Genomic DNA, 27781 nt, shown 5'->3' on the forward strand with positions numbered 1-27781 from the left:
TGTTTGTGACCATATGTTCACACTGTCAAGACCCTTCGAGGCCTGTTTGTTTCATATGACACAAAAAAAAGCTTGTCGATTTGAGAAATGACATGCAGCGGCCAACTTTGGTGGCTCACCGTGCTGCATTACCAGGCTGAGTGTTACTCCAGTGTATCTATATACAAACATGTGTGTGTGTGTGTGTGTGTGTGTGTGTGTGTGTGTGTGTGTGTGTGTTTACGCCTTAGAAAGAGCGAGAGGAGGTTGTTAACTGTCAAATTTTTCTCTCCACTCTGCAATGCATCATTAGGTAGAAACATGGCTCCTGGCCCCCCTATGAGCAAGATGAAGGCTCGGAGGGACTGATGGGAGAAAGGGAAGGGAGGACGATAGCGAGAGAATGATAAAAAAAAAGAGGAGAGCAGAGGGGAGGAAAAGCTGCAGTGGATGACAGCAGGGGGGGTTATGTACACAGATGAGATGCGAGAAAGCCAGATACAGAGGAGAGTTATCTAGAAAGGGAGCCAGAATGAGAGGAGGAGGGAGGGAAGAAATGCAAACGGAGGTGGAGAGAAAGAAACATGATTGATTCCCGCCATTCATTTCTGATTTGAATACTTTATGTTTAACAATGTAACTCTCAGTTTCGCAAGTTCTGCTTCTGTTTTTTTCTCCAAATTGTGTATTTGGGTGTATGTCTGAGCTTAAGGCTGTGATGGGAACAATTTCACAGTCTAAACCAGTCTCACTTCTCAGATTATCCGCAAGATTTTGAAAATCTTAAAGCAGCCAGAACACCAAACACACTCTAAACCTATGTATGTGTATGCGTGTACATACACGTGTGTGTATTTCTATGTAAAGTATGTGTGTAAATGCGTGTGCACAGTGTTTGTGTGGTATCCTTTTAACGCTGTCACCCACTGAGAGAGTTGTTCATGGTGGAGGTTACCCACAGTGCATCGCTCTGTCAGTAATCATGGGGGGGTTGATGACTCACTGTCATCTCTTTGATGCACAGCATCACATTGCTTTTGTCTTTCCCGCTACTCTGAGAAGAAGTAAGAGAACAGAGAAACGGGGAGAGAGGAGAGAAGAGTTACGGGGAGATGAGGGGATTTGAGAAACGAAGAGGAGAGAAATAGATGGAGAGAAGGGTGGAGGGAGAGAGAGAGAGAGAGAGAGGTGAAGGACGGACTATAAAGAATGTCTGCTTTAGATGCAGTTTGTTCCTTAGATTTGTCATCTGACACCATCCCTCACACTCAGCACTTTTAGTGGAGAGGGACTGCTGAGTGCTACCCCTGGAGAGGTGGGGAGAGCACAGACACACCAGCTCACATAGACATCTACTCGCACAAATGCACAGGTAGCATCTTCACAGTGTTGAGCTGAAGTTTCAAGTTCTAAAAACATACGGAAATGCTCCTGTATCCCTGTATGAAACCAGACTGTCAATAGCAACGCCTTTATTAAGCACAATTAATTAAATAAAGCACCATAGCTTGATGTCTTATCCCTTACATGAGCGACTGAGCTGAGCATAATGCATGTTTCTGAAAAGTGTACAAGTTTCTCATCCTTGGCCAGAGAAGCATGGAAAGAGGTCACCAAGACAAGACTTTGGTTGACAACCAAACCAGAGCCAAGTTCAACACGCCATCTGCCAAGACAAAACATCGAGCATCTCTATACAAACCAGCGGCCATAATCATCCTTCTGCTCCTCAGCTTAGACATTAAATGTGCCTCTAAATAAACCCAAAGCTTTTAAGGGAGACCAAAAGAGAAGTGGTAAAATCACAAACAGCTGCCTGCCACAGACACCGCTTAATAAATGGAAATACGCTGACTATCAAACGTAGAATTACAGAAAATAAACTGCAAAAGATATGAAATACCTATCACCTATTGTAAACGTTTATCTTTTTCGTCACCCTCCTCAAGTTGATCCAGCGAGCAGAGAGAAGAGCTGTCACAGTGCCTGAACAAACTGTCATCTAATCACTTGGGTTTATGACTTCTCATTTTGTGACTGGCTGTTAGTGATTATGGCATTATTGATCAAAGCTGTCAGAAACCTTCAGGTAAATTACACTTTGAACACGTCCTCAACCGCCAACCTCTTGTGGGAAGGTGAGCCGCAAAACCACTTCATATACTCCGGTTCTTAAAGCAGTCTCTGTGCAATCTAGTTTGTTCAAACAGTTCAGCCTGTGAGGAGTGGAAATATAATTTCATAAATCCTCTCTAAATTAAAACATGAAGGAGCGGGTATTGACGGAAGAGAGTTAATCCTGCTGTGAATAGGGACAGGAGTGGGCTATGGAAAAATAAATAATATCGGCAGAATTAAGACGCGGTCCACTGTATGCACAGCAGACTAAAGGCAAACAGTTCCTTACTGTACACTTATATATAAATGCATGCATTTACAGAAATACTTGTGAGGACATCAGTACAGTATAGAAATAAGATGCAATACTGTATAAACAAACACTTACTGTAGATATATATATAAACTGATGCCCACACTCGCATATGCAGGCTCTTTAAGGTGTTTTTTTTTCCACTTTACTCCCCTCCTTATTCTTCTTAAAATGTAATTTCCTAAAACACTATGAATGCAGAATGACATTCATGAGCCAGTAAATGACCTTCAAGCGTACTGCAGCTCCGTGAGAAAAAAAAAAAAAAAAAAAGAGAAAGAAAGAAAAACAAAAGGCAAGGCAATAAATCTGTTTCATTCTGAGTGGATGGTTGAGTCTGCTGCTCTGTGCGGGGTTATTGCTTTGCAAACCCATGCTGCTGATATATGGAATGGGTGGATATAGTTGGAGTGAGGTCGTTGATATGTTTATTGAAATGCCACTGTGAGTTGTGGGTGTGTACAAACTCTAGCCTGAAGAGGGCTGTAAGATGACTCAGCTTAATTGTGCGTGTTTGTTCGTGCTATGTACCAATCTCCTGCGTTATGTCAGCCCTGAGTTAAAACGAATTTGCACATGATTCATAGTGATGCTTTTAAAGAATCGTATAATGGAAGATGCCAGGAATTCAGCATATAGGAAAGTACAATGTGTGCCAAGGCAACGGTATATATGTGCGAGAGATTTTATACCACTGTGTTACTGGTTAAATTCAACCTGGAAATACTTCTCTCTGGACATCATGAACTTTATATCGCACAACAACTGTATAGCAAGAAAAACACAAGGTTGAATAACACGAGGACTCGTGCATACTATACACAACCTCATATTGTACTTTGCTCTCCTCTGTTTTCTTTATGATGTCTAGAGATGTTTTCGGTTCATTTATGAAGGTCGAATCTCAATCCTGTCACAGCAGAGATGAGGCCAAAAGCAAGATGAATACTTGAATAAGTCTAAGAATACCTTATACACACACATCTGCTGGTGAGGCAGACCAAACATCACTTTCTTTTATCCATTTAACAGAAGAGAAGTAGGAAGCAGCGGATACCAATCTGGTCGATCGCCCCACATATTAACAAACAGCATTCCAAATATGCATGAATGAGCAGATAATGTCCCTTCTTTGAATGCATACACATTTCAGGAGCCATTATTACTTCTGCTTATTGTCTCCGAGTTATTTGAGAAGACAATAATATCTGTCCAGCTATAGCAAGTGGCCACACAACAATGTGTTTCCATTCCCATTACTATTGTCTCTTTCTTGTAGGATTCTTTACTGTAGTGATTAAAAAGTTGCATTCACTAAGTCTTGTTTGGGTACATTTAGATGCACACAATAATGGCAGAGCTGTGAATGAGAGGAAAGCAATAGTAAATTGAAACTGTTCCCGACTACATAAACTGAGAGCTCCATATAATGATCCCTCTGCTGCTCAATCCCCCTTTAATGCAAGCAGGTTCATTCTGAGACAACAAAATATTGAACACTACAAAAATGGTAAAAGGCTGGGATACCTCTGCTGGCTTTTGAGGAAAATAGAGCTCTAAGAACGACTGGGAAGTGCCATTAACATCTGTCATGCATTTAAATGAATATACTTCACAGATGGTGCTTGACTTTTTCTAATATTGTTTATTATATTCTATCTGAAGCACTCATATCCCATATGTCTAGATAACAGCAACTATATGGGGGTTCAAGCCACAGATGAGAGCTATAAGACGCCTGATGAAGAGCAAAAAAGTGATTCAGGAGTTAGCTGATGTGATTACCATCGAGCCCACCTCTCCTTTCCCACCATGCTCCCGATTTCATGTTAGGTGGTGTTAGGTGAAAAGAGCAGCCTTTCAGGGCCTCTGTTATCAAATTAAGACCTAAATGGAGAGCACTTTACCTTTTAGCATTTGTTCCATAATGGGAGAGGACATGAGAGAAGACAATAAGGGATGGAGATTCATGCTAGTGCAAGCACACGTGTGTGTGTGTGTGAGTGTGTGTGTGTGTGTGTGTGTGTGTGTGTGTATCTTTGCACATAATACAACAAAGCAAATGGCCAGATAAAATGAATCCACATTCCGTCATATTCATCTTGTGCTTCGTTCTGCAATCCTCTGAGATCCTGGTTCGCCTGTATCTCAGCTTGTCCTAAATCTCTTAATTCCTTACTTGTTTCTCCTTTTGACTTCCGTTATCCATCTATTCACTCACTCGCATTCATATAGCGTCTTTCTAGTCTTCTGATCACTAAAAGTGTTTTACACTCCATCATTTACCTTTGTTCACTCACACACTGATGGCACAGCCTTCAGTATCTTGCCCAAGGACACTTCCGACAGGAATCGGGGAATCGAACCGCCGATCTTCCGATTAGCGCCCGATCTCTTGCGCCACAGCCGCCCAATCCACCCATCTATCTGTATTACCATGCAAATGCATTTCACACATAAGTGCTTATCTGTCAGACTCCCTTACCAGCTATGATTCATATCAAGTCGCCACCTGCTGCCAGGGTCTTCACAGAGTAGCCCATCATCACAGCCATCAAGGTACAGGTTGTTTTAGTATTCATTTGATCTGAAATACTAAAGTGTCATATTTCATCAGTCATCACTGTACCTAATAATGCTGCTTGATTGTTGTGACTATTTTAACTTAATTAAAAAAGTGTCTTTGTTTGTTTGTTTCTGGAATAGTCTCGTTGAATGTGTATTTCTATGGCAAAGAAAATAAAGTATTTGTAATCACAAACAAACGCTTAGCTTTATTTTTGCTTTAGCTACAGTAGCTTCTTATTTTCCTCTTGGTTCCCATCTTTTCCCCTAATTAGCTTTTTGTCATTCCTTCCAATATTCATCCCTGTCTCCTTCATACATCATTCACCCTTCTATCTCCTGTATTCAGATAGTTTCTTCGGAATTGCATTCTATTTCTGTCACACGTATTTCACCTTTCTATCCATCTCAAGTGCTGAGCTCCTTCCTCTGATACTTCCTGCCACCTTCCCTTCTGACCACCCTTATTTCCTTCCATCCATCCACTGATCCTTTCTTGATCTTTCTCTTCTGTCTCACACCCAGCCTTTTCTTAATTTGCTCTTGTCTTCCTTCAGAGACGGTGAATATACAAATCCCTTTTCCTTGTTGTTTCTTCGATGCTGGGCTACTACTGTTTTGTGAGGCCAATTATAATACGATAAAATATGCTTGAGTCCAGATGTCGCTTTGCCGCAGTAGATGAGCTACAGTCCCTGAAAAGGTTTCCCTCCTCGAGTTTGTGATGGGGATTATGCATATGTAAACAATGGGACTAAGCCTTGTAGACGGGGTGTGTGTGTGTGTGAGTGAGTGAGTGAGTGAGTGAGTGAGAGAGAGAGAGAGAGAGAGAGAGAGAGAGAGAGCATGTGCAAGTGCATGTGCATGCATACTGTAAGTGTGTAAGTGCCCGTTAGTGTGCATGTTAGCAGGACTCTCAGGAGACTGTATGAGCCATAAACATCAGAGACTTCATACGGTTGTAAAAAAAGAGGGAGAGAGAGGAAGAAGACATGCAACATATGTGCTTTCTCACACACACACACACACAGATGTCTCCATGATCATTTCCCTGTTGGACACTAATCCACAAATGCACACGTGTGTACAGCAAATTCAACACTGAGGATTAAAAGACAGAAAGAAATGTCATCAAATCCTTCTGGTAGATACATATGTATTTCAGCAGGGGATTGTGGGTTGCCGAGTGCATCCATGCGCTCTTGGCTAGCACACGCAAGCGCATGCATCGGAAAAAGCTAAGCACACGCCACAAAAGGTTGAAACTCCCTTCCTCCAGAAATAACTTGCCATGTCGTTGACACAATGTAGAGTGACACATTGTGCCGTCTGCTGGCTTACCTTTGGCCAGCCGGGCCCATGAGGCAAACACTCAGTCTGCACCTCCACCCCATCTCTCTGTCTCTGCTTCTGAGTCACGCTCTGTCATTCTTCTCCTGTTTCTTCCTCCTCAGTTCCTCACTCGCTCCCTCTTCATCCATCTACCCTGCCCTGCCATCTCTCCTTAAATCAGTGCCATCACAACACGCTCTAATGTGTCCCTCTCTCTTTCTCATAGCCTCGGCCCCTACTCTACTCAATTCCCAACTCCTTTGTCTCATTTTTGTTATCTTTCACTTCTATTCTCATAAGGGACTTTTCTTTAGTCTCTGTGTCCCTAATTATTCCTACACTCTCTGCAATGATCTGATTGCAAAAGCTTTATGACCCTGTCTGTATCCATGGCATGTAACAGCATGGCATTCCTGTATGTGCGTGACAGATCGGAGGCAGAGGGAAACAAAAATAGAGAGGGGCAGGGAAGGAAGGAAATGTGGAAGAGAAGAGGAGACCAGAGGAAGTAGGTGTGGGAGCAAAGGTGAGGAAATGCAATGGGATGAGAGCTGAAGAAAGGCGAGGAAAGGTGAGGAGGCAGCAAAGAGTGCTGACATTGAGTTCAGGCGAGCTCACTGGAAAAAGACCTCAGCTCGTTTCAGGATCAAGAGTATCTTTGCTAAAGCTAAAGCTGCCTTCACAGGATAGGAAATTAGCTTTACGCTCACCACAAGTTAGGGCGCAGAGTCCTGTGGAGGCAAAGTGCAGCGCAGGTATGATATGTCATCAAAAAGTGGGCAAGGAAGCTTTTTAATGTTTCCAGGCAACAACAGCAGCAGTTGTTTTCTCCTTGGTTGCACTTTGAATGGTCAGCTGCAACCAGGGTCAAAGTTGCAATTATCTTAACTTTGAGCGCAGCTATCAGTGGCAATTGCAAGCGCTCCCCTCATAGGAAAACAATGGCACAGCAAGCGTCCACCGCTGATCACGTGTGGCTTTACAGTCCTGTACTCTCTTCTGTTCATCTGAATCTGTGTGCAGATTCGGTAACATGCGCGCCCACCCACCTGGTCATTCATGTCATTAGGAAATGCGTATACCATTGATGGCTCTACTTTCTCATTTGGCCGTAATTGGCTGTTTCAATGTGCAAATGTCAGCGGAAATTCTAGGTTGGAGTTAATGAGCATTGACTGATCAGTGACAGACCTCCAATTACAGCAAAGTATGCCATTTGGCTAAAAAGCTTCTTCATTCTGCATGATTTGCAAAGCGCATGTTTGAGAAAATGTTTGAGATGTAGTCCCTCTGTGAACCAGAACTATTTGACCTGAAAGCCAGCTGAAGTTTTAAAAAAACTTGTTGAAATCGTCAGTCGTTGGGAGCACTAAAGTCAAATGAACATACTCAGAGCTGTTTGTCCTAACCCGGACTAGTTGTGTTCATAGCACAGCTGTGGGAGGACGCTTTCTTCCACCTACTTGAGGAAGAAAATGACACATTTCTGAAAGGCACATCTTCTGAAACACTAACAATGACTCTCTTATTCCCATTTTGTCCAGAACCATTGCTCTTGTTTTAATTGGTTATGCAGGTGTCATTTGCTCTCTCTCTCTCTCTCTCTAAATCCCCTATCTCATTCACTTAATAACTACTAATTTTCTTCAACTGTTGTTGTGCTGTGATTGGCTTTGGCAGCAGTGCATGTTAAGCGTCTCTGGCTCAGCACCGGCAATCCTGCATGTTGCCACATTTCTCCATATTAGATTGAGTCTGCTGGCCTATTGGGTTATTGAACGTTTATTAAATGGTCTTTTTGAGGACAGATGTTGGTCTCTATCCATGAAAAGCCAGGGTACACCCGCTCACAACAAAGCAACAAGTAGCACCTGGAAGAAGCTTTGAATTTTGTTCCTGAGATATTCCACTCTTTTGGTTATTGACTCTGTGCGCCTCTTCTATAGTGATAGCTACTGAGTCTTGTGTGTCAATGTCTCTCAGAAAATGACAGTAAGAGATTTTCTCCTCTCTCTCTATCAGCATCCCCTGACAGTCTAGCTCTCTCTCTCTCTTTTTGTTCTCTCTTTGCCTTGTCTACTTCCATCTGTGGTTTCCAGACCCTGGAAGACTGTTGGCTCCATTGCCAAACTTCGAGTGATCTGCAGACCGAGTTTTAAATGTTTAATGCCGCGTTGACAGACCCAGTCCCCAGCCATCCATCTGGGAGGGCCAATGCAGGCTGGTTCAGGGTGAATGCCTCACCTTTCAAAGACAGATTACAGATGCACACAGACCCTGATCAAGAGCTCCAAAAGGTGAGGGAATAAATCTCCCCTGACGGGGAGGTTGTGTTGGCCTTTACACCCCATATGGCAATGGAGGTGAGGGGGCAAAGTTGGTATGAGCCAGGCCACCTGAGGGAGGGAGAGGGAAGCAATAGAGGAAGGGAAAATGACAGAAAAAGCACTGTGGTTGGCAAAGAGAGCAGGAGAGAAAAAAGACGAAGACAAGTGAAAGAGACTAATGGTGGAATGGAGATGAATGGTTACAAAGGGAGCGCAATAAAAGATAACAGACAGACGGATGAAAGGAGAATGGGGAGAAGGAAGTGTGTGGGGGAAAAAAAGAGACAAGAAAAAATGAGAGAGACAAAGCGGCAGAGGATGGTTAAGACAGAGTCTGATACGGTCATGGAAGCAAGTTCAGAAAAGTTTTAGAAAGCCATTACACAGCATGGGACAACATCAAGCACATAAGCAGAAGAAATAGAAATGACGTTAAGTTAAGGGGGGAAAAGCAACAAAACTGATTGATGACTGACAAGTTACTGGCAGCCCACTCAAGCTGACTTGAACCACAGAGACATAAGGCAGATGAACGAGAGGATAGGGACGAGAGAGAGAAGGAGGTAGACAACGGCGAGAAAGAAAAAGGGTAGAGAGTTTTAAAAAGTCAAAGATTGTGGGTGGCGATACAAAACGGGGAAAATAAATGACAAAAAAAGGAAACAGGAAGAATACCGAACAACATGGAATGGAGTCTGGAGAGAGACAGCGGGTGGAAAGCAGTGGAGGGGTTAGAGGTTGATACACATGGGGACAGAGAGGGGGGGAGGCAGGTGGGAACAGCCAGGGGAAGGTTAAGACAAGGAGGACGAGAATAAGAATGGAGAGATGAGAAGTGGGGAAAGAATCTGAGAAAACCCAAGAGATGGGGGGAAAAAAGGAAGGAGACAGAACATTTTTAGAACATCTCTACTGACATTTACATTTAGGCCAGACTTGGTAGAGCTGCTACCATGGACATATCCCACTGACAATATGACATTTCCACCCCAAAGGTGCTAGGAGAGAAGAGTAAAAAAGAGCAAATGAGGTTTCACCCTCTACCACCACTAAAATATTCAAGAATCAGTCCAGAAACAGAGTTCAAAGGGAATTCCTGTATGATGACACGACCTGTCAAAACTCAGTTGATCACTCCCAGAGGAGAGGAGTAGGGAAATAAAACACGTCTTTGGAAAATTCCCATCTTGGCAATTCATTCAATTTTGTCAAAGTATAATAAATCAGAAATAAATGTATGTGGATATTTGGTGGCAGAGGTGTTAAAATTGAATTGCATATCTTCTGCGATCAGGGGACTTTAAGACAGAATGTAAGTCAAAAAATATTGCTTACTAACAGAGACAACAGACGTGCAATACTCAGTTTCCTCAAGATGTTAATGGAAAAATGATATCAAATGATATTAATCAAATTCCATTCGCCCACCCGCCTCCAGCCAACTGGCAATGATGGATTTAAGCACAAAGTAATGATGGGCACATTTAGCAGAGACAATTTCTATGGCAACCACAAATTACTTCCCCATAAACAACAACAACAACGACAGTGACAAACGCAGGCAGGCTCATTAGAGATGGTTAGATGCACATCTCCAAATGCCGCAAAGCACTCTGGGTGGATGGGGGCCGGAGGGAGGGGGGGGGCGAAAGGGTATGATGCATTTGCAACTCCAGAACCTCATTTATTCCATACAGACAGAGTGCAATGAGAGAATGAAACACAGGAATGAATGATGGGTGGAGATGCAATGGAGCAATGAGGGGAGAAAGGAAGAAAGCATGAGAAAACGACAAGAAAGACTGAGAGCAAGGGAGAGAGAAAGAGAGATGGAGTGATCTGCCTTATTTCCGAGACAACTCCAATGACAGAGCCATTCTTCATTAGCCAGTCTCTTTACAGTGTATATGTCAACCCTGGCGGCCAGACAACTGCAGAGGAGTGTGATCATAATTTATCTATTTAGAATGCCAAGGGGAGAAGGCTACGGTGCCGTGCAAAGCTGTTAGCTGAGCTTTCCTGCTGCGCTGTGCTGTGTAGTGCAGTGACATATTACACTGAACGTGATAGCTGAAGTCAAAAATAAACTTCGCAGAAGAGCATATGGAGATGTGATGTTGCATATAGAAGGCACAACACCATGCGTCATATGCTGAGGACATAATTCTATATAATATGCCAGGAATGTGGTCAAGTGTATGACTCATAAAACAACTCTATCCGTGCAAGAGATATACTCCTGCAGTGAATACCACTCCCTTCAACTACCTCTGCCTTTTTTTTTTAACAACAACCAAACGGTATTCAGAGCACTAATGTAGCCAGGATGGGTGCTTAACATGTTACCATGTTTTGATCAAACTGGAGAAGTATCTCTCAAATATGAACTGCAGAAGCAAAGCTTACCATATTTGAAAGAGGAAATAAATGTTATTCAGAGTTGATGTATTAAAATCACATTGATAAAACCAGTGTGCACCGATGTATTTTATCATTTAACATTTGACTGGTCAGGAAAGAGCGATCAACTTAGTCTGACCAAAAGACAGGAACGTGTAGTTTGCGTGTTGTAGTATGATGTGCAGCAGAGTCTGGCTGGACAGTACGCTCACTGACTTTATAGGAGTGTTGTAGGACTGGATTGAAATGGTCTGTCAACACAATTTGATTGCAGACCAACAGGCAGGTTCATACGTTCCCTCAAGTGTGTCCTCTACAGTAAATTCAGTCAGTTCAAAGCCAGCGCGGTAGTTCGACGAGCAAAAACGGGTTTGACAGGAGAAAACAAATGAGTAACACTCTACCCTCCCAAAACAATTATCACAGAAGTGCCCTTAAGCAAGGCAACTGACCCCCATCCACCCCAGATGACCAGCTCAGGGTCCAGCAGTCGAGGACTGTTTGTACTCTAGTGCTCCCAGGTGTGAGTGTGTCCCAATTCAGAGGCTGGATCAACTGAAGGACAAGACCCATAAACTGGGTCCTTCACAGGACCTAAAAGCCAGAATGACCCGGTTCATCCTTGCCTAATGAGATGGTGTATACTCACTGATGTCCAAATTAACGATGCATTCAAGCATTTCTTGCCCCCTCATTAAGTAAATTATTTCAGGATGAATACAACAAAGTTACACTTAAATTCGCCAAAAGTGTAAATACCACTGAGAAAGTGGGACAAATGAGTGATTCCCGAGATTACTATATGAGTTATGTTTCATCTAATAAAAGATGATGGATGACAAATAGTGTACAATGTGAATGGCAAATATATCCATATCAATTCCATTTCTATAGAATGCTCTGTCAGTGTTAACAAGAACAGTGGCATTTTTGTCGGGCTGTCATTATTTACAACCTGCAGTGACTTTTTAATTGGTCTAAATCAAGTGATACACTTGCCGGTTACTGATTACAGCCATAGTGTGACATGGTTCCATGATATTTCCCAACTCCACAAATTGGGAATTGACTGGGGCCCAATGGATTATGGGATACACGCGACTGCAAAGGATATATCGGGAGTCCCCTCTAAATTCAAGCTAAAGAGGGCAGCATATCTAACGCTGTGTCAGCTCTTAATGACATATTTGTTCTTAATAACAGGCTTTAAAGGATCCGACAAACAGTAACTTTATGGTGGAGCACGTCACAATTAGCAAGCAATCCCTGGATAAATAAGCTGAAAAAAATGCCAGTGAACTGATAAAAACGTGGGCATTTTCTGAGCTCTTTGCCTCCCCAGCTCTTTAATGACTCTTTCCATCACGGAGTAATCTTTCCATTTTCTCATTTTCAGATCGATAGGGACTGAGGGAGAATGAAAGGCCTATTTCCTCTCAAATAGGGATAAAGCTTAACCACATGGGGCCGTCTCATGTTTTCTAATCACGTCAGCCAGACTACAGGACCAGATGAAGTGGCACCAAGTGTAAAGAAGGAGTCAATCTTTGAATTGTAGTACACAGACTAAAGTTAAAATGATTCCAGTCTGCTAAAAAAAGAAGAGCCGTATCTGTTTAAGGGATAAAAATAACATTGTATCATTAGTACAGTGCAATTTTAGAGGCAGAGTGGGCGTAAACAGAGGGAGCCGCTTCACTGAAGTAGTTAAACAATGAAGCTTGAAAAGGGAAAGCAGTGTGGAGCCTGTATGGGAAAGGTACCCTTCAACCCCCCCCCCCCCCCCTCCTCAACAGCATCTGCTGTGTCTGTGGCGGTTTTGTGAAATTGGGGAGAGGAGGATGGAACAACTGAAGGACTTAGCAACAATGTTTCTCCACTTCTATCCAACAGTAACATCTCCCCTTGGTGACCCCAACACTTAGTGTTGCCTGTAAACAAAGGGCCCTGACAGATACTTTTCAATTAATCAATGCTTTTCTCACACATCATCGTGCAGTTTCCCAGAGTCTCGCTCATAGCCCCTGGGTGCTACCTCACTCCAACATTACCACGATTACAAACCGATTTTAAGTCAATCTTACACTGCATTAGCTGAGTTTTGTTTTACAGAATAATCCTGGAAGAGTCACGTTTGTTGCCTCATACTGGCAGCTATCCAACAGACCATTATTGTTCAAGGAATGAGAGTTAGAGGCTATCTGAAAAAGAATTGTGCCATTAGCATGAAAGATACAGGCTACCTGCAGGTATTCTAATTTAATATGTTATTAGCATTCAAGATGCACATGAATCCTCTGGCTATTGCAATATTAGCATTCAGCATATTGCTAACAAGTTCATCAGCATGCAGGCAAATGCAAGCCTGAGCTAGGGTTGAGGCTCAGGTAGCATTAGCATGCAGTAGGTAGTGGGACTTTGTGTGGAGGGAGGAGGGTGCCGGCTACTAAGTGATTAGCTGGAAGAGCTCTCACTTCACATGCAGGATCAGCATTGGGCTCTGTCACAGCGTTAAAGGCTAATGAAACAGAACCCAGGTGAGGGAGGAGAAATAAGTGGCAGAGCCATGATCACACACTCATAATGGAGGTCTCACAGTCCTTCTCACACTAAATTCAAGCAGAGATGCACGAATACAGCACTCAGTTTCTTTTGTTTCATGCAGGTACGGGCATATGGACGCACAGTTTACTTCAATTACGTAAAAAGTAATCACAGATACTCATACACAACCACACACACATCTCAGGGGGTGGGGGCGTTTTGGCAGTAACCAGCCTGTTTACGAGTGCATAATCCAAGGTCTCTGTGATTAAAATAGCTCCAAAGCGCTCCTGACACTCCATTACCCAGCATGCCCCGGGTGAGGCAGGATTGTACATATTGATTTCACGCCTCATTAAACTTGCTGTCTAACAATGTCATTGTTCCTCCTGGTTCTACAGGATTCTGCATCGTTCAGAAATGACCAGGTATAACTCTGGGAGGGGACAGTGGACACATAACAAATGAACACATTAATATGGCGTCTGGGCTTGTTGGAGCATTATGGGGAAACCTTGGCAGGCTGCAGACTTTTGACCCAGTTTTCTTGTGTTTGTAGTTGCTATTAACAAACTTTGCTCCCATCACTGAGCAGTTAGAGCATAATCTTTCAAAACAAAAAAAAGTTATTTTATTTTCCCTCGCGTTTATGAATGAAGTGACCCCAGTACAACACCAATAACAACAGAGAGGGCTTGGTGTATCACTGTAAAATAAACATGATTTTTGCCTCTCATAGTTTAGTTTTTCTCATAGATAAAAATAATGATTAACCTTAAGGTAAGGGATTGGACATTCCAAAATCAGTGTTTTGCAGCTGCAAGGAGGAAGTGTCACTGTGCCTGGCATACAGAGTTCTCATGCAAAGCACAGCACTTTCAGATGTTTAACATTTTTTAAATAATTATTCTTCATCGGCTCTGATGGAAAAGTTTTCACTCTGTGGTTGTTATTTCCTGAGAAATTTGTTTTCGTTTTTTTGGTGGGCTTCCAAGAAGTCTTAAGAGTGTTTGAAATGGATCATTTGTCCCCGCCACAGAGAGTGTACAAACAGCATTGTACTGCGATTCCCTTTTCACTGATTGACCTTCAAACGGTAATTGGCAAGTCTGGTTTGGTAGTTGTCTCGGGGTGCTGGGTATTGGATGGTTGCCACTGAAGCTCCACTCTCTCCCTCTCTATTCTTTCTCTCGTGCCCTCTCTTCCTCTTTTTCTTCATTTCTAATTTAATTCATTCACCAAACAATAACATTCTCCAAATATTTGCATCTTCTACCTGGGCCCTCTATCCGTTCCCTCTCTCTCTCTCTCTCTCATCTCACATCTTCTTACCTCTTCTCACCCCACTTCTCTCTCTCCACTGAAACGCATCCCTTGCACGATTTTCCTGTTTCATCTCATCGCTCTTGCTTCTTCTCTCTCTTCCTGCTCCCTCTCTCTCTTTGGCCCAAAGCATGGCAGCTGCAGTAGCATGTAGCCTGCCAGCTGCCAGTTATGATGATGGTGACAGTACAGTGGGGGTGCTGGCTGGGTGATGTTGACTAAATGGAACATTGCAGCACCACTGGCACACACAAACTCAAGCTCATGCACGTGTGCACGCACGCACACAACAACAGCGCCAAAGAGCACAACAGCCTTCGGGCCAACTAATAATTCTTCCCCAGCCACAGCCAGGGTAAGACAGCTGAACACCACCCTTTTCTGCCCCAACCTCCCACAGATGCTCTCTCAGTTAGTAAATGGCAAGGGGATACCGCTACCATGACAAACCTCCCGCTCAAGCATGCATAAAAAAAATGTTACAAGTCACCTTGGCAGCTTTTAGCTTCATCTAAAAGCCAGGAGTCATCATCAGGAATATGATTCTTACATACATTAACATTTGGGAGTGAATCAAGTGTTCTGAATGCCGCAGAAACATACTTTAAGATTGAATACACTGCACAGCACTGCTCTCTACTGAATGAATGGCCGAGTAGGCAACTGCTGAAAACCTGCTTCACTGCAGTAAGAACGTTTTGGCTCCACAGTGTAATCCAATATCGGTGTGTGAGTGTGTGTGTGTGTGTGTGTGTGTGTGTGTGTGTGTGTGTGTGTGTGTGTGTGTGCTTGTGTAGATGTGTATGTAAAAAGCATCCATGTCTCCCATTCTTTCCTGCTGAGTGTGTTTACTGGCAGAGCTGGACGACTTCCTTCCTACCAAACAGACAACCATCTCTAAGATTGCGGTGTACTCATCCACAAGACTTTCACAAACACACACACACACACACACACACACACACACACAGGTAGGCAAGCAGGCATAGACCACAGCCATGCTGCATGCACAGAAGAGCATTTACTGTACATACAATATGTTCCATTAGTCCAGTCACACACACACACACACACACACACACACACCGTTTTCCACACACAGAGACCAGAATGTATGCCCGCTGGCTAAATGATCTGTTCCTACACTGGCACAGTGAAAGAGACAAATTCTGAAGGACACTGAGGACACACAGAGTGAAAGAGGCACGGAACCCAATTTTCAGCCTGAAAACCACTGGCAGAGGGGCTGGCAGATAGGTTGAAAGCACAAAAAGCTTTGAACCAGCACATCCACTCTCTGAATGTGCTGTCAAAGTTCTAACTGGAAGGGGGTACGACAGTGTCATTTCAGAGCCACAGCAGAAAGAGAACACTTTACGCAGTTATGGCAGCGAGAAACCCTACAATTTCCCGTTTCTTTTGCAAACATTGAAAGTTGAGCTGGGCAATAAATCCGTTTTATAAATTAGTTTGAATTCATGGTTTCGGATGATGTAAAAAAGAAAAGGAAAATCGATTTTCACTTCAACTCGGGTAATTACTGTACAGAACTGTCAGCGATTCCCTGAGCTCTTCGGGTTCTTGCGCAAGTTCCCTTCAGACACAGGTAAAATATTAACATGGCAGCACACGCAATAAAAGTGAGGAGTTGGTTTCCAAAAAAGGCACCGGCTCCTCAGCAGCCTCGAAAAAAAAACACACTGTCCGCTTTAAAGTTTGTCTAAAGTCTGTGGCAACTAAAAGTAGCAACACGACAAATATATTCCAGCATCTCCAAGGCGCACAGCCGAATGGGAGGAGAGTGGAGCGCTGTGCTAAAGAGCAGGTAACATTAACTGCAGGTAACATTAGCGGAATCGTCTTCTAACAGTATCCGATATGAGAAGAATTAGCGCAAATTCACAATAACATGTAAATGTGAACAATGAGGGTTGGTGCAACTTTATAATTTCTTTGATTTTGGAAAAGCTCGGTGTTTTTTAAAGGGAAAAAATTGAATCAAATCATAAAGCAGATGTGATATGAAAAACTCTGAGCTTATATTTTTGTGCATATCACCCAGCCTTAACTGAAGGTTAACATAGTCTTTCAAATCCTTTCACAACTGCTGTGAACTGGAATATACTTTTTCCCATGTTTGTGACATGTTTTCAGGACACACAAGGTTTCTCATCAGCTGCTTTATTTGACAGCTGTGGGTGTGTGGGAGGACTTGTTTCCTCCCCATCACTCTGACCCTGAAACTGAGTTATTTGTCACATCTGAAAAACACAGCAATCAACCCCAGCGATAGACAGGGTATCGATAAAGGGAAAAGGAGAGAAAAGGAGAGGCTGAGAAAAAAGGTGAGGCGTGAAAAGACACACAACTACACAAGTTTACTTTCAGAGCAAGTTGTACACAACACACAGACACCGGCACAGAAGCAACTCCTGCGTGTTGAAAATATGTACGGTCAATAACCTGATCAGTGGTTAAGCTTAGTGAGAGCATATTAACAAGACGAAGGTTTTCAGCTCATTCTAAAGGCCAATGAAATGCACGTAAACTCCTGCATAGAAAAGGAGTCTGGAGAATAACTGGCAGGCTAGAGGATAGAATACATTACCCTCTTGGCTCTGAAAAAGACCTTGCTCCTTTGAAAATGAAAGCCTTCATCAGTGGTGAACCCTTGATAACTCAACGGGCTTATAGAAACTTTCAGCTAATAAACTCAAAGCAGGAGCAACACAATGTAGTGAAACAACAATATGCAGAAAAGGCGTGCAAAGTATTTGTGTAAATGCGGAAAAGGAAGTATATGTCAAAGATAACAATGATGACAGTGATGGCTACAACTACGTCCTCAATGACCCTGAAAATATTAACGATGACAATGAATATTGAAAAGGTCAAAAATATGAGATGTTTAAGATTGAAAGCCAAATCCGTGTTTGCTATACAGTACGCAATAATGAGTTGTTTTTTACGCTTTTCCAAAAGAACTTATGAGCTAATTTTGTGTGATTTCTTGTAAAGAAACTCAGTTTTACAGTCCCGTCGATTAAATAAACTAAGTTATTAGTCTACAAAATCCTATGAGAGTTATAGTCAATTAAGAATGTCTTTGGTCGAGGACAGCCCTAAAGTCTTCAACGCTACGTTAAGAAAAGAAGGAAAACACATTATAGAGAAAAAGGTAGGCTGACGACAAATAAAAACAGCCAGAGCCCTTTTCAGCAACAACAACTAAAAGCTAATAAAAGCACAAAAATAATTACATAACCAATGTAAAAGACTAATCTCATTCCACTTCATTAAGAACGCAGCATCCAGACATAAAAAAAACCCTCTTAAATCAAGAAGCCAGCTGAATCTAAGAAAAATAAAACAGTTTTTCCAGCACCCTAAAAAATATAATTTTTCCAAAAGATTTCTTTCTGTGACTGCTCCATAACTTATCATGTTTACCGGCGTTTTCTGGCTCTAAAGAGTGCATAATTGTTTACCAACCCAGAACACCAAATGACCATAATCTATGAATAATAGAATGTAATTTGAAAATAATAAATTGGCAAGATGATGAAATGTGGAGATGAAGAAAGCATTACCTCTTTTAAACCAGAGCATTTTTCTTAGGAAAGATTAATTGGCTGCTGAGAGAAAATATAACAACTTTCATTAAACTCGTTATAGGTGGAATCATTAAATCATAGCATCAGTCAGGGATAAAGCAAAACATGAACTACATGCAGATTATAATTTAGCAAGAAGCAAGGTGAAATTGCCAGGGCTTATTCCAGAAACAGAGCAGGACATTAACTTCGGCTAAATGAAAATATGCAGAAAACTGATAGATTGTAGAGCAAATCAGCACCGGTTAAATTGGTCTCTGTGGAGCTCTCCTGAGGCAAGACATGATGCAACATAGTGCAAAGCATTTTGAGAAACTCAAATGGCCCCAACTGTACCACAGAAGCTGTTAGATATGAAAGATCTAACAAAGGAGATAGCCAGTTGACATTCATCTGAGATTGTGGAGATTTAGCATGAAGCATATTTCCTTCATTCATATAATTTGACCCATTTGTGGACTTAAAACGGGTAGCTCACAGGGTGCAGCATATTATAAGTATCATAGTGCAGCATAATGAAATGAAACATTTGTGAATATGGGTAATAGATTTTTCAGCTTTAGTTTTTGCAGATGGCTTCTTATTGATTCGGTTATGAGTTTCAAAACACAATATAACTTCATCAGGGGAGGGTCCTCAAAAACAACAAACATAGATGGGGACGTTGGTGCTTTGGAAGGGACACATGGCACACCTTCAGCAACCCACAGGCCGACAGAGGGGGTTGATGACTGTAGTACACAGATAGCTTGCCATGCCAAGATCCAGACCCGTCGTTCCGGGCGAGCCCCCAATCAGACGAACACCAGGTTTTAAGACTAGTCTCCCCAAACAGCAGAGGGCCACACACACAAAGAGAGATTTCGTGGCAACTATGGCATACCCGGGATTTTCAGCTGTATTGACTCTGAATGGAGGCTTTAACTCATTTAGTAGTTGGGGGAGGCAGTTTATTTTTGGCACTATTGGGCAAAAAGTCCGTAATAACCTTTCAGCATATAGTAATGTGAGTGGTACCCCAGGGTAGGCAGTTTTCCAACAGACCAACAGAATTTCCTCCTCCTGCAGCTTTCCTCTCTCCCTCTCGGTGTTCTACTCACCCCAAACAAGCTCGGGCCTTTGCAAACGCTTTATAAAGTAATCTTTACGTCATCATCCGTCATACAGTAAGTTACCTGTACGAATGCTAGTAATTCAGTTCAATCATCTTCCCGATCATTGTTGTGATCCTGATGCCGTTATATAGTTGCAATTCTATGACAATTACCATCTCTTTGCAAACTTGCGGGCCTGTAAAGGCCTTTGGGATGACATACTGTGATTTGAGGCTCTAGCGAACTCAAATATCGGGGACGTCTTTCAGAAATGGAGAGAAACTGTTGCTAATCGTTTAGCCTTCTGCTTACCGTGAGCTCACAGATGGAGAGAAAATGATACTTTCAATGAGCTACTGCCATAACGACCAAAGGCGTGAGCAGAAGGCTAAGCTATTAGCAACGTGTTCTCTTCATCATTGAAATGCTTCACCAATCTTCTTTTTTTGGACTCTCTTTTTGATTAGTCCGTCTTCCTTTTTTGGGTTGCTTTGCAGTGTAGGCAGTCGTTGTCAATAGTGGGAAAGCGACTTTTCCTGCAGCATATTCCGCAGTTTAATTAATAAGGCTTTCACCAAACGGAAAAGAAAAGTCAATCGGTGCGCATTCTCTCTGAAATGACCTGTGGTTGACTGAAGTCTCCTGTCACGGGTTCGTTTTTTCAAAAGCCTGAAAACAGCCGAAAGGTTATTTTGGAATTTGTGCCCAGTGTTGCCGTAAACAAACTGCCTTCCCCAGCTTTAATATTCAGGTTGTGTGCGATGTAGACATGAAATTAATTGATGTGGCGGTGCGAAGGTATGGATCTGCCCATAGGCATGATGAATGCATTTCGAGTGAGAGCACACTATGCACACATGAGGAGGGACGGATCTCTGGCATAATGCTTGGAAACATTGGCTACACTTTAAAAAGTGGATGATGACACCTGCCACCTTCCCCCGGACAGAACAGGAAAGGCAGTACAACTATATGCACTCACAGACAAGGTCAATCATCCCTGGAGTGCTCAACCGCAGGTGTATCTGGCTTATGTTTAGGTTAATTATGAAACATATCCACTCTGTTTATTTTAGCCAACACTTCAACTGGTTATCAGAGAACAAGGCTGTGGGATGATGCATAGCTACTGCATTTATTTCATTCCACTGTTTGCACAGTGAAATCAGGATGGCGCCAGAGAGGGCATGCACCATCATTTGTGCAACAGCTGTACGGCACAACATTTGCAGAGCTAAGAGAATGCATCTCCCATTAGAGAATTTGGGACAAGTGGGAGCAGAGGTGGAACATAACAGGGAACAAGCTGCCGAGGAGGATGTCACGGCTCGTCTCATCAAAAGCAAAAGAATTCGGCTGATCAACCTCTGAAAGAATTTGGCAAAATCTGGCCTGTGTCTTTACCCTAGAGATCAACCCCATGGTCCAAATGAAGAGACAGCATGTTTATCTAGGTCCTGGCAGAAAAACACATGTACACAGCTTGTAAATAAATACATCTTGAGTCTTGATAAAATTGTGTCGTTATGATATAAAATAAGATTGCTGATAGATGTTTACATTTTTATACAGATGCGTGGGATTTATTCAGGGATTTATACAGTATTTATTTAGATGCATTGGATTATTTAGATGTATACGGCAGCATTCTCGCTTGTGTATTTTTACATTTATATAACTGCATGTACAATATTTTTACACTTGAATAAACAATAATCAAATGCAGAGACAGTTTTTAACCAATATGTTAGGAGTAGTTACATTTACACAGTTACATTTACAACCGGCCCTTTGAGGGCGACCGTGATGCTGATGTGGCCCAGAGTGAAGATGAGTTTGAGACCCCTGACCTAGACCGATTGGCAGTAAGGTGCTAAGTGCCGTCACTCATAATTAGGTTTTATACTTTGCACAGCGCAGTTATGCATTATAATGTCTAATGCAGCATTTTTGTTTTATTCTCTTTCACTGGTATCAAATGTGTCTATTTAATATGTCTCTGAGAGTGAAAAAGTGGCTAATTTTACTGTCAGTCCTGCATTAACACTTAAGAGTCAGGGCAGCTTACTCATGAGTGAAGCTTCAGTGTCTTATTTTTTTGAAGCAAATGGAAAGAATTGAATTAAGCTGCAGGTAAGTATCGGTGGTGTTGCGTCCTTGTGTTTTCATGAATGCAGTGTGTTTCTTTTATTCATTGTCTGAATAAAGTCTTATCACCAACCATTATGTAAAATATGGACATGGGAGAATAAATCAGATGCTTGTTCAATGACTTTTCTCTGGTGACGCATCTGCTTTGAGTTCAGACAAAAAAGGAGAGATATACAGTACAAACATAATATTCAGCATAGTAACATGTTTGTGTCATCTCAGTTATACTTAAGATCCATTCTGTTTCACAAATGAGGATTTTCTGGCCCAATAACTGGCAAAGAAAACAGCAAGTAAGCCAAAATCAGGGCTTTAAAACATCTCTTTATAAATCTAGGAATGGTGTCACAGACAGTCTATGCTGCCATCTTCTCTGTACTCTGACTGAACAATGCAAAAAGTAATTGTAAAACTAATTTCCTTTCTAATTGTGTCATATTCTTAAAATCATTCAGGGCTAACAGGGCTGGTTGGAAATCATGTCTTTAACATCAACCACATGTCACGTTTTACCAGCAACACACACACGTAGACACACACACACACACACACACACACACACACTTACAAGCAGACAGATGGCGTCTACTAAATGATCCAAGCCATGTGTGTATCCTCGATGGCGCATCATCGTGGAGAGAGATGTGTGTTAGGCATGATAATGTGCCGCAATGGGAGTGAGCCTGCTGGGTTACTGGAGTAATATGCAGACACACACACACACACACACACACACACACACACACACACACACACACCTGGACAAAGGATGTGAGAGCTATATTTAGAGTTAACCTTTCATCACACATTTACATCATGCATATATTACACACTGGGTGGAAATCAATGAAAAATATCTTAAGATATGTTGATAGAAGAACATATCAAAACTATCACAGAATACCACACTTCTGAGTTGTACATACCATCAATTATTATGTGCAGTAATTAATGTGTGCCCGGTGTGGAAATGTATTATTCATGAAATATCATGGTGTTGTGCAAACACATCTGCTGAAAGCAAGTGTATGTGAATCTACATACACACTACCTTATCTACAAGCAACACTATGGGACCACAAACAAAAGAACGGCTATACGGACTGCAGGTGGTGGGAGGCTGAAGAAGCAACTTTGTGTCTCCTGAAATTCTAGGAACTGAGGTAAAAACATAGTTTCCAGTTTTCGGAAACACGTTGGCGCATGTTCGTTTTGAAAGAGCAACGTCACTCAGTCAGTGACAGACTTTCATGTCTTAAGGGCTGGCTTCCGCTTTGCAGCCAAAAACAGACGGCTCTTTTTTTTCCCTCTTTGGCAGTTTTGGCGGCACCTTTCCCGGTGCGTTGTGCTGATTACGATACAGCGCCACCACGACGGCGGTAATGACGCAGTATACACCACAGCAATAGAGTTACGTACATTTTCAACTCGCTACCTATCAATGTTGCATTAGTAAGGTGTTTATCAGTGAAGTTGCATGGATCTGAATAAATCTGGCTAGCTTCAATGATTCGGGAATGTCAGAGCACTGATGCATTTTCGGACAGGGAGAAATACATTCCAGCAGTCACTGCAGTATTCCTCCCCCCCAAGGCTTATTTAGGCTTATTGTAACATAAAAACCCATGTTGTTGAAAAGCTGGATGCAAAGGCATTCCTCTTGCCTTTTGATGATTGAACAAGGAACTCATTTGGAATGCTCAGATCATTATTCCTCAAGGGAGTATAGTTTTTACAGCTGTCGCACTGCAGAGGGAAATAAGGCTTCAACAATGGCTATGTGTCTGTGATGTGTTCCCTTTTGGGTAACTTCCGTACATTTTCTCTCCCAGCAGGGGGGCTGCGGGTTCAAATCTGGTCCAAAGCATGGATCTGACTAAACCCTGCATGGTTCAGTGATTCAGTAATGTGAGAGCACTGAGAGCTTCTCAAGTAGAGGAAAAAAAAACACACAAATGAATGCCATTTGCAAGGGGGAAAAAAAAGCGTAATTGCCATCAGCACTTGTCCTTCGGTCGGTACGGGTAAATGGAATGTTTCGTGGTATTAAATTAAGGAGAACTTGAGAGTCAATGTAGATAGGCAAAATGATAAATCTATTGCGTATTGCACTTGCTGATGAGCTAAATCCAAATTAAACAGAATTCAATTATACAAAGGAATAAGACCAAGGTTAAACACAAATCACTAATTGAATTAGTGAGAAGCTTCCAATGGAAAACATTACAATCATTATTGTCCTGCACCCAACTCCCTCCTTATGCACACCAAACCAACCCACCCATCCTGACTTGCATATCCCATCTGCCCTTTCTTCTCTCCCATCTCTACGTGCTGCTTTCCTTCCCTTCTGCCCAACTTGAAGCCAGACAGCATCGCGACTCTGCCTGACCTCTTGCAGCGCTGCAGCTACCTTCCAACGTTCCCCGTCGAGTAATTGCCTTGATTTTAATGACTTTTTCAATTATGTCTAGTTGGCTACAGCTCTCGCCCCGTAATCTCCATCATTTCCATCCATTACACTCCAGAATTCCCTTGGCAGTAATCAATCTTTGGTTTCTTTTAAATACTTTAAGGCAGCCGAGTGCCTTTTTTCCCCTGAATAACAGTGACAACCTCCTCATAGCAAGCTGTTCAAGGGCTATAAGGGGCGAGAAGAGGAAAGAGCCGGAGGGGCCACCAAAAGCGAAAATTTGCCTTTCTTATCAAAGTTAAACACATTACAGGTTTGGCACGTGAACAACACACATGTACATTGGAGGGTTCCTACCTGCTCTTTGACAGAGGCGAGGATGGAGGAGGTCGTCTCTGTCTCGGATCTGTCTCCATTGGATGCTGGCATCACGGGGGCAACCATGGCCCCCTTCTCCTGCTCTGCAGGCTGCTCTGGCACCGGCATTGCTAATGTGAACAAACCCACACAAAGAAGAACCGTGATTCAACTGAAGTTTTAAGCAGTAATCAAACTAAAATGGGGTGAGTAAAAATGGGTCATATCTATATCAAGTTGTTAAGCCTACAGTCAGCTCAATGAATCTACTTTGTTTAAAGTCCTCTGTAGCTCCGTATCGCTCTAAGCTCTAAATCAGCCAACTCTAGATCAGCGGTCCAATCAAATGCAAAGGATTTGATTTGAATAAACCTTTTGGAACTGTTTACTGCTCAAATATTTTTTTATTTATATAAATACGTATTGTTAAGCAGTGGTATTTATAGTGGAAAGATAAGCCCAAGGTAACAGTTGTTCTGTCTTCTTTTCTCGTCGGTGGCTGTGATGACGTGCTCACTTGTACAATCAGATTTGCCACAGTAGATATGAGATGCTACTTAAAAATCAGCAGTATATGAATCTGTTGACGGAGGCAGACCACAACTGATGTTGTTAGGTGAACACAATGCATGGAAGCGTACGGGAACCAGTTAGTTTAAAAATCAGTATACAGCTTTCTGTGCAGCCTCCTTCGATCTCGGTTTCTCCTGCTGTGCGTGTAGGGTTGCTAATTTCCACTAGTAGAAAGTACATGTTTCGTTGAAGTATGTTTGTTTATTAGGCCTAATAGTAATTTGTATTTGATTGCAATATTTACCGGTGCGTACGATTGCCTGCTGATAGCTACCAACATCTCTGAAACTGCTCATTCTGCTGACAAACAGGTGATCCTAGCTTCAAACAAAGGCGACACAAGTCAGCCATGCAGTGACGGTTCATTCAATGCTTAGGACTAATGCTTCAATTTAGATTAATTGTAAAAATAACGTGTTAAAAAACGTAAATGAATGCTTATGACAAGTATGTCTTTCTTCATTCAAAAAATGTCTAAATAGGTCTATTTGGGAATAAAACAATTTATTGATCTGTCATGCCACCTTTTGGTATTTATATTCAATGCTTAATCATGTTCCATAATAATGTAATGTTTGATTAAATCAGACTTAACATATTTCTGCCTCCCCTCAAAGTCTTTATGCCACCCCATGAATATGTTTCTAGATCTGCCACTGTGTCGACAGTACTGTGAATACAGTGGATACTTGACTGAATACCAAAGCCTGGAGTCTAAATAAAACCAGCAATTAGTCTGCAACACACACCGCATCACACTTCTCACCTGTGTCCCTGCCAGTATGTCACTTCACAAATAGGGGTCCTGGTAGACTCATTAAAATGTGATGCTCCACTTATCACGATTTGAATTACATTATTCAGGATAGAGGAAAGTGACGCGTGTCTCTGACTAGTTAAGTTCAATGAAGTGAGACTCTCTTGCAATTGAAAAAAAAACAAAAGCATAACATTTGGTTCTTCAACCGTCATCAAACACCACCTCGCCAACTGTAACAATACAATAATATCAGTACTGCATGAATGGATATGTCTTTTCTCTTTGCTGAAATTCACCATAAGGGATGGATGCACTATGGGTGACAGATCATTTGACACTTCTAAATTGAGCCATGTATGAAATGTAAAATGTGCTTCTTCCCATTTATTGGAATAGTTTGAAACGATCAATAAAAGCCTCCGTGGCTCTTTCCTGTGTGAGCTAAGAGCACAGAGAGAGAGAGAGAGAGAGAGAGAGAGAGAGAGAGAGAGAGAGAGATAAAAAGTCAGAGAAATCAGGAAATTGGTCTGCAAGTTTTAGAGAGAACAGACCGTGGGGACGGGGTTTTGTCAATACAGTAGCCCAAGCTTCAGTGGAACACTAAATAATGAACTGATTGAGAGTGGGATTTGATAATGGAGTCTCTTACTTTGCAATTTGCCACGAGTCTCTGCACTTAACTTTTCACGTTTGATGGGAAGATCCAAAGCTGCGCTAGCTTTGGTTACACCCACTCATTCTTGAAAGCACACATTGCTGCAAGTACATGTCTGCAGTGCAAATTCAGTCATATATTTTATTGGTGTTTTACAATTTAAAGCAGGTTTTTTTTCCGAGCAAATATTTACAGTAATGCATTTAGAGCTAATAAGACAGACGCTGAGGGTATGTGAGCCATTAGCGTCAGGCAAGTAAGCTTACAAAGTCAGTGAGGGATCCAGACAGCCTGCAAATCAAACAGCCAGTCAGTTTATCAGCCAGTCAGCTAGCCAACAGACAGACAGCAGGCCAGACAGGGTGGTGTCGGTAAATAAAAGATGCTAGCGAGATGGCCCGCAGATGGTTATTTTCACTCTCACTGACAAACACCACGACTGTGTCTGGCATCTCCCCTCCTGGGTGGAGATGAGTCACCAGAGTTTGGCTCCCGAGCAACCAGAACCCCAGCAAAGACCATATCACACCAGCTGGATGACTGCCATCCTCTTGAACGAGCCAAATATACAAGTCAGAGGGGAGAGGAAGGACTCACCTCACCGTCATCGTGGAACACCTCCGGCAATGCAGCGAATGAACCAATGCTCCATCAATAATTTAATCTCTAGCTCCTTGGCAACAGTTTCGTGCTGTGGTGTTTCGGTTTCGGTTCAACAAACCATCCCATTACGTCTGTAGAACTCAAACCTACAGTATTTTGAAATAGGCATGACAGACCTTTTCTATTGCAGGAAAATCACAGGTGTGACTAATAACGTTAATGGCGGCTTCATTCCATTTAGCTGTGTCAGTAAGCAATGCCAGAACGCCAGTCTGCACAATGCCAGAGACCCTGCATTGGCACACCTAAATGAAATGCAGCCGCTGTTAGTTACACCCGTTTTGTCGCAATGGCTGCACCCACTGGTTGTGTGTTTTGTCTGTTTAGCGCTGATACTTGTCGAGGCAAAACTCAAATCATAATTGCTTTCCGAGTTTTGCATTAACTGACACTGAGGAACTGGCTCATCAGACAACCCATCCCAAGGCTTTCTGACACTATATTCACAATATTCATTAAACAGACAAAGCCACAAATACAGTGACATTTTGTAAACGAAGCAAGCTGTGAGTGATTTTGGTAAGTGAATTCTTATAGCCAAATACAGGAAGAAGAAAATAAATCCTGATCCAAACCCAGGAGCAAAGCAGTTTTTGAGCC

General features: G+C 42.3%; 1 protein-coding gene across 1 annotated transcript in view; it reads right to left on the reverse strand.

The window, feature by feature from the left end:
* ctnnd2a (catenin (cadherin-associated protein), delta 2a) overlaps nucleotides 1-27781 on the reverse strand; it is a gene marked incomplete at its 3' end in the record, with an annotated part of 228686 nt that overhangs the window by 164909 nt on the left and 35996 nt on the right. Inside the window, exon 4 of the mRNA XM_079181443.1 lies at nucleotides 24531-24661. Within this exon, the coding sequence (XP_079037569.1) occupies nucleotides 24531-24659 (129 nt within the window). The 5' untranslated portion in view covers nucleotides 24660-24661. The remainder of the gene's footprint in view (nucleotides 1-24530; nucleotides 24662-27781) is intronic.

This window comes from Pholis gunnellus, assembly GCF_910591455.1.
Source record: "Pholis gunnellus genome assembly, chromosome: 20".
NCBI classification, from domain to species: Eukaryota; Metazoa; Chordata; class Actinopteri; order Perciformes; family Pholidae; genus Pholis; species Pholis gunnellus.